Source organism: Trifolium pratense, linkage group LG3 (genome assembly GCF_020283565.1).
Source record: "Trifolium pratense cultivar HEN17-A07 linkage group LG3, ARS_RC_1.1, whole genome shotgun sequence".
Taxonomy (NCBI): domain Eukaryota; kingdom Viridiplantae; phylum Streptophyta; class Magnoliopsida; order Fabales; family Fabaceae; genus Trifolium; species Trifolium pratense.
The window spans coordinates 11,926,575-11,934,189 of record NC_060061.1 but is presented as its reverse complement, the minus strand read 5'-3'; the positions used below and the strand labels follow the sequence as shown (position 1 = coordinate 11,934,189).

General features: G+C 35.5%; 1 protein-coding gene across 2 annotated transcripts; it reads right to left on the bottom strand.

Annotated features, from left to right (window-relative positions):
• Positions 1-931: 931 nt before the first annotated feature.
• LOC123914321 (auxin response factor 6-like) lies at positions 932-7,140 on the bottom strand. 2 transcript variants are annotated; one of them, XM_045965424.1, is made up of 14 exons: positions 6,044-7,140; positions 5,654-5,766; positions 5,224-5,319; positions 5,066-5,122; positions 4,816-4,971; positions 4,644-4,728; positions 4,404-4,494; positions 4,136-4,300; positions 3,937-4,059; positions 3,712-3,787; positions 3,396-3,543; positions 1,876-3,110; positions 1,545-1,735; positions 932-1,363 (listed from the first exon to the last, which is right to left on the bottom strand). In XM_045965424.1, the coding sequence occupies exons 1-14, from the start codon at positions 6,084-6,086 to the stop codon at positions 1,168-1,170; spliced, it is 2,775 nt and encodes a 924-aa protein (XP_045821380.1). In that variant the 5' UTR covers positions 6,087-7,140; the 3' UTR covers positions 932-1,167. The 2 variants fall into 2 exon arrangements, with proteins under 2 accessions (XP_045821380.1, XP_045821381.1); XM_045965425.1 differs by having other exon boundaries at positions 1,876-3,107; positions 6,044-7,093.
• Positions 7,141-7,615: the final 475 nt, after the last annotated feature.

Sequence of the window (7,615 nt, the reverse complement as noted above, 5' to 3'; positions counted from 1 at the left end):
GCTTTTTAGATCCCAAAAATGCTTAGTACGGGAAGGAATTGACAAAAGTACAGCTTTAGTTTTGCCATTCATGGAGCAAAGCAATCACAAACCAAAGTGAAAATGTGAATGAATGGGCCAAAGCCAAGAATAATACAAAGCATAGGCCACTTTCACATTAATTGAAGCACAAAGTGAAAGTACTCTTTTTTCTTCTCCCTCGTATGTTCATAAGACACATCACATGGTTTTGGTGTCCTCTTCATGTTCTAAAGGTCACATCAATCTTTCCAAAAAAACTAACCATCAGAAAGATCAAGAAACCCAACCTCAACTTTATCACTTAGGAGAATGTTAACTTATGTTAAGGAAACAAAAATAGAAATTATTAAATGCTAATTTGTGTATTTTGACTTTTGAAGCATTAAATTTCTTATATCATTAAATATTGAATTTCTATTTTTGTATATCTTAACATGTGCCCTAAGGGCACATGTTAACAAGACCCTATCACTTATCAACCACTTTAATCTTGATGCATGAAAGGTTTTTTTACCAAACAATTACTCCACCATTCATCAAAGGTTAACATATCCAACATCAACACATGCACAGTTGTAAAATCCAAACATTTCAAATTAACACAGTTATAAAATCAAAATCGCTGCAAACAATCTCGGTGTGTCCTACTGTAACAGTAGAAAATCCGAATGCTAACGTGTCCTTACACATAAGAACAGTTTTTTAAAACAGTTCTTACATAATAGAAAATGGATTTCTCCACAAGAAAACAAACTATTGAGTTCAATCATGGGATCCACTTAGAGTAAGTTAAGAACATAAGTTAAGTTCTACAATTGGAAAATCCAAAATGAATTAGTTGAGTTGTAATACATGCCTCAATGATTTTGCCATTGAGAGATAAAAATAGAGGGATAATTAACTTCAAGCATTGAGTTCCTAAAAGTGATCAATATATTATAGAAAACTACAATGAGAAAATGCCATATAGCTAAGTGTTTAGCTCATCAATTGTTTTAGGCAAGTAAAAACTGAAAAACAAAAGGCTTATGAGTAAGCTATAAACTACAACTAGGAACCACTTCCCACCATTTTTAGAGGGTTTGAGAAGTAAGAGTAATAATAATACAAGAGAATAGAAATTCACAGTATTTGTTGTCACAACATTCAGTAGTCTAAAGACCCCACAGTTGTTAACCCGGTGCTTAAATTAGAGTCCTCGCGGCCGGTGTAGTCATCACAGATTCCATTGGAGAGCCTCTGAGTTGGAGCTGAGTTCAGAAGCTCTAGACCATTGTTCCCCATTTGTTGCACTTCTTGAGGGGAAAGTATCTTGATACACCATACACTATTTACAAATTCCCTGTCATCCAAAAGATCATGCGAGAACCGGTTAACAATGAAGTTTGCGTAATTCAGTGGTTCATAAAACTACCATGTGATTAAAAATGTGATTAAAAAAAAGATTCCCCAATTTTTCTTTCTTTCGTTATTTTAAAAAGAAAAAGAAAACGAATAACAAGGCATGGGATATGGATGCTTACGGCCATGGACCATCACCGAGGAGAAGAACATCATTCTCCTGATCAACAAATACAAGCTGCCAGCCTGATCTTACAGGGTCCTCCAACTCACCTTCAAGCCCAAACATGCGAGCAAGCTCACTGCGTAGCTCGGGGTAGTTGGAGAATTTAGTGATATCCAACGATCTTCCGAAGGACCCTGATTTGTAAACCTGTGAAAATAGAGATAAATTAGCATGTAAAAATGCAAGACAAATGCATGAACTTTTTTTGGGAAATACAACGAAGTAGCAAAGGAGTGAAAATTTAAATTTTGAATCGAAAGAGAATAGTGTTGGCGGAAAAAGCTCACCTTCACAAAGGTTTTGTTTGGTGGGTTCCCTTGACCTCCATTTTCTGGAGTTTGCAGGAAGCCCGACTCACCAATGCTGTGTGTCATTCCAGGATTCAATGAAGAATCGGCACCTGTGGTATTCAGGTACGTAGAAGATTGAAAAGGTACAGCTGATGAGTCACAGTTGCTATTGACCCTCTTAAGATTTGACATCTCATTATAAACTAGATGTGATGAGGGCTCTATGTTAAAACCAAACAACAGATGGTTTTGTGGATCAGTGTTCCCTTCTATTGTACACTCCCTACCAGGAAATGGGGGCAAGGTAATGCCATTTTGAGAAATGGTAGTTTGTAACTGCCCTAGCTGCTCGACTTGAGGGAGAACATAATGAGATGCTCCGGAAGAAAGGAGAGGATCAACTGCAATGCGTTTCGAGGGCCATGCAGTTGATGATTGAACAGGAACCCAAGAGTTTTGTCTAGGAAGGTTGAGAAGGTGAGATGTTTCGTCATTAGGAAATGAACCTAACATATTGTGCAAAGGAGAAACAATAGCAGTAGTTGCAGGGTTCCCATTTGAATCAGAAAAATGTTGTTGATTGCCAATTGAAGAGATAGCTTGCATGGGCTGTGTTGATTGAGATTGTGGTGCAGAAACAAACTGAGACATTGTAGAGACAGCATTTGAAATTTGCTGACGATCTACAACTTGTTGCTGCTGCTGCTGCTGTTGTTGCTGTTGCTGCTGCTGTTGTTGTTGTTGTTGCTGCTGCTGTTGCTGTTGTTGCTGTTGTTGTAGTTGTTGCTGTTGCTGCAGATGATGATAACTTTGATTAGTGAATGAGTGCTGATTCTGAAGAAGCTGCTGAAAATTTTGTGTTTGAGCCTGAGACTGAGATGGAAGCTGACTTTCTTGATTCTTTGAAAAAGCTTGCTGAGGTTGAGATTGCTGCAACATCTGGTTTTGCATTAAAGCAGCATTACCATTGGGGAAATTCTGTGGCTGCTGAAATTGAAGTAAGGATGCAGGATGCTGTTTAGAAGGATCTAAAGTCCTCATATCCTGAAGTGCAGCAGCTGCCATAGCTTGGTACATGTCTGGTTGCATATTCATCATGGACGGATCGAGCCTTGCCTGCATCCAAGGGTTAACACCCATCCCTTGAAAATTAAGAGTCTGAAGCCCTCTATCTGCATCTCGTAGCCACAATAATGGAGAATTCATGCCAAAATCATCATCCTTCAAGCCTGCTAGCATTTATTGGGAGGATCAATGAGAATGAGTAGATTAGTAAATGAAATAAATGGAAGCATTTTCAAAGTTAAAGCTAGATTAGTATATTATAATGGATTAGTTTGGATTATTTATTTGAGTTTATCTACTGACATAAACATTTGTGAGAGCTTATACATAAGCACTTATATGATAAGCGCTTATGATATAAGCCTTTAATTATGTTGATTATCCAAACATAGCCTAAATAGTCAGAAAACTTATTATATATTTGTTGGCTTTAAATGTGCCAATGTACATACCATGGAATGCAGGCAATCCTGGAGGCCATGGTCTTTTAAGCCTAAGGGGGAATGGAGATGGATACATCGGAAATGTTGTTAGTGGCTCAATTTCCCATAGAGACACTCTAGGTTGCCTCTCACCTGCAGTGGATTCGTCCCAGCCAACCTACAACCCAAGTCAAAACCACAATTAAAAATGATCATTCAATCCTCAATAAGACGTAACTTTTTTTTCCCAAAGCAAGATGTTATTAATGTTTCATTTGGAGATACAAATATCATTCAACTTAATTATATAACATAAACGAAATATTATAAATGTTTCAATACAGACCTTTACTGAACGCCAATGTGAATTTGGCCACCGGACAGAATCCAGGTCACTGATGCCAGTTATTGTTCCCATGTATCTGCATGAGAATATATTAATATAAATATCATAAACAAACATCCTCAACTTGTGACTAACGATATATATCCTGTCATATTGCACATTAAGCTTTATTTACAAACATCTCAAACATAAGAAAGGAAAGCATTACAAGTCTAAAAAACCTACCGCCGAACACTAGATTCCTCTGTTTCAAAAAGCATCCTGAAGCGCATACCAACTGAAACTCGAGTATGATATACAGCTTTAACATACTTTGCTAGGGGTATGACAAATTCAGATGGGCTAGCACTGAAATGGGAGGAAAAAATGCCAATTAGTAACTATATTCTACATTAAAACCTCTACAAATATATGACATTCATACCGTGGATTATAGAAAATGGTGAAACGACTGTTCGTTGCAGCTGCATGAGCTGCAGCAGCCAGCAACCCTAAGTGCATGCTATCACTTGACAACACTGATGAAGGCATCATATGTTGGGGTCGATTAGCACGCCGAATGCCAAGAAGCAATTGATTTTTTTCATTCCTGCCGAAGAAAAAGCACTTGAATTACACCTATTATAAAATATCAGATAATTACTAATGAAATTAACTATACTTCAAACATGCATAATCGAAAAACTACTTACCATATAAACAGCACTGAATCACCAGCAACTAGTCTTTTAGCACTCACAAAGACACTCCACCCCGTTGTAAGTAAATGCCTCTTGGGCTGACCTGGAGAAATATACACCCAATTTAAACCTTATAAATGGAATGTGAACTTATTTCCACCACCAAGGAAAACACCTAAAAAGTTTGCAATTTGAAGTAAAAATTAAACGACATTTTTAAAAGAGTATCTTAAGAAGATTTGTATAACTCACCTCGGAAGATATGTTTGAATTTCCAGTCATTACCATGTAAATCCCTTGCAATCAACTCTTGAGCAGGAGGCTGTTGTGAAAAGTCCTGTTGATCATCATAACTACGAAGTCAAGTTCAAAGATTTGATGAACGTGTTAAAATATTTGCAGCATAACAATGACAAAATTATACCAGTGGAGGAAAAACTTTTTCAGCTGCCCGGCGAGGAACAGAGAATCCACCGTGAGTACTTGTATCACTGGCTGTCAAAATTTTGCAGAAGTAGTTTGTTGGCTGTTTGTTTGCCGTTCCCAACTCTGCAGGATGATATGCCTCTTTTTGCTCTTCCTGAAAGCACGGTCATAGACAAAAGTTTAAAATTTGAATTTAGCCGTAAAATCCAAATGACTGGTTTCAGTTAAGAAAAGGAAAGGAATCATACAGGATTTAGAGGCTGCAAGGTCATCTGCGCATACACTTCATCTGTCTCCGTATCTGCCTGAACCCAACAGAAATGAACAAATAGTTAACGAAATAAGAGTGGTTGAATAAGAATATGGAAGAGTTGGAAAAAAGAAAATCAAAATAAACAGGCCTTACATGCATAGTCAAATTATGAAGTTGACAAATAAGTTGAGGAGGTAAACTTGGATTCGGGATATAAGTATCAACTTCCCTGTTGGTAGATACAGCAACCTGAGCAAAAAAAAAATGCTGATTTAGATCATGCATACATAGTTTATGCCGAAAAAGAACATATATGTTTTCAAATTTAAAAATTAAGAATAGGAATAGTTAATTCATTCACCTGCAACAGTTAGTATTACAAAATTGTGCTTAGGAAGCATTAGTGTTGCATAAGGGTCACTGTAGTGGAAGAATTAAACCAGATTTCTAATAAAACCAGAACTAAATCAAGGGACAAGTGCTTCCACTATAGTGACCCTTTTGCAATACTAATGCTTACAAAGAACTACAATAAAATTGACAAGAGCTTCGACGGTGATTTCTCTTATCATATCTGACTCACCTGTTCACTGTGGCCTTGTGGAAAGTAAACGACGCGGCTTCCATCAGCCGGCAAAGAAACAAGAGGACCAGCACAAGCATGCCAAAGTTCCGAATCTAGAACCCGTTTTTCTCCTACAAAAAATGCATCCTAATGTCATCAATATGGAACACAAACTTCATAACTGACACCTAAACCCCTCAAATGACAAAACAATTTTGGCGTGATCTTAGCAAAGTCAAGATCTTAAAACAACAAAAAAGGACCACCACCACCACCATCAGCATATTAAGCATAAAAATCTATATCCTCACTCCTCAACAATCAGAATCCACCAAAAATAAATCTAAAATATTAATAACATTCTAATTTCTAATCCCAAAAATGAAGAAACTTTATAAATTGACCTACCTTCCTCAGGTGGAGGACTAAACCCAGCTGAAGAAAGTTTCATTTCAATTCAACAACTTGAAACCTTAAAAGTTAAAAACCAAACCCAAAAATCAATGATTTTCAACTACACAAATTGAACCCACAAAAACCAAAAACAAATCCTTTTTTCTTATATCTTTCCAACTCCACAATATCATTCTTCTTATCTTTATCTTCCCTTCACCAACCCAAAAAAACTCAAACACCCAGATAGTAAATTTCTTCAACTAGAAGAAAAGATTGAATCTTCAACCAAAATCAAGCTGAGTATAGAAAACAATAGTCTTCATTCGAACATAATCAACTTCAAGTTCACATCTTGAACCATGATACAAGAACGTTTTCAGCACCAAATTTAGCAATAACCTTAAAAACTGAACAGATCTCAGTTAAAGATGAAACGAATCCCAAAGAGAACCGGATCTCGAGAAAATGGAGGTTAGTGAGTAAGTGAGTGAGTGGTAACTATAACTAGAAGTACTACAGAAGAAGAAGAAAGTGAAACGAACGTTGTAACAGAAAACGACCAAGGATAAAACGTAGTAGATGTTTGTTATCTTTTTTGAAGAGAGGGGACAAGAAAACAGTGTGCTGAAAAACTTCTTTATAAAAAAATAGTAATGGAAAAAGTGAGAGATGAACCGGGTCGGGTTTTTGTTGAATGGATTTTTTTTGTGGGGTAGTTGGTGGCGGCGACGACCGTGGTCTTTTTGCGACTGAAATAGTAATAGAATAGTAGTAATAATTAATTTACTACTACTACTAGTATTGATTTATTATTATTATGCTAAGTTTAGTTAATGAAGAGAGAACAAAACCGCCATTGTTTTGGGGTATGTATGTATAAGGAGAGGAGAAAAAGAAGAGAGCGTGTGGCTGTGTGTGTCAGATCGGATGATTTCTTTTTGTTTAGAGAGAAGAGAAGAGAAGGCTTTACTTCACTCACCGTTTTTTCACCATTTTGCTTTTTCCATTTTTTATTCATTTATTTTTTGTTACTACAATTATAGTAAGTATGGTAAATTATTAAATTTGTCTGGACTTTGTAAGATATTGTTAGATAAGTTTTTGATTTTATGAATATTTTAAAAAAGTTTTTAGTTTTATTAGATTTAATTTAGAAAGTATTAGGTATTAGAGTGGGAATAAATGGGATGAACTTGATGATTGAATTGATAGCAAGTTTTAAAAAATAAGGATTTAATTGAAACGAGTCTTTAATAAGAGAAATTTTATTTTTTAATAATTTAGTAATATAAATAAGATATATTAATCACGAGGGAGTTAGTAGTAATAAGTAAATGATTAAATATAGATATTAATTTGACAGTTTAGTAGAGTCGTGAACATTTTGAAATATTTATAAATCATAGATTGATTTAAGAGTATTTTATAGGGTCAGAGATTTATTTAGTGGTTTATTAATCTAAAATTATAAGACTTTATTTTCATAAAAGTATAGGCTTGTTTGAAGTTTAAATATAAGAGTTAGGATATATGATACAATATCTATATGTACAGAGATAAAATATTTTATCACGTGTTTGATGT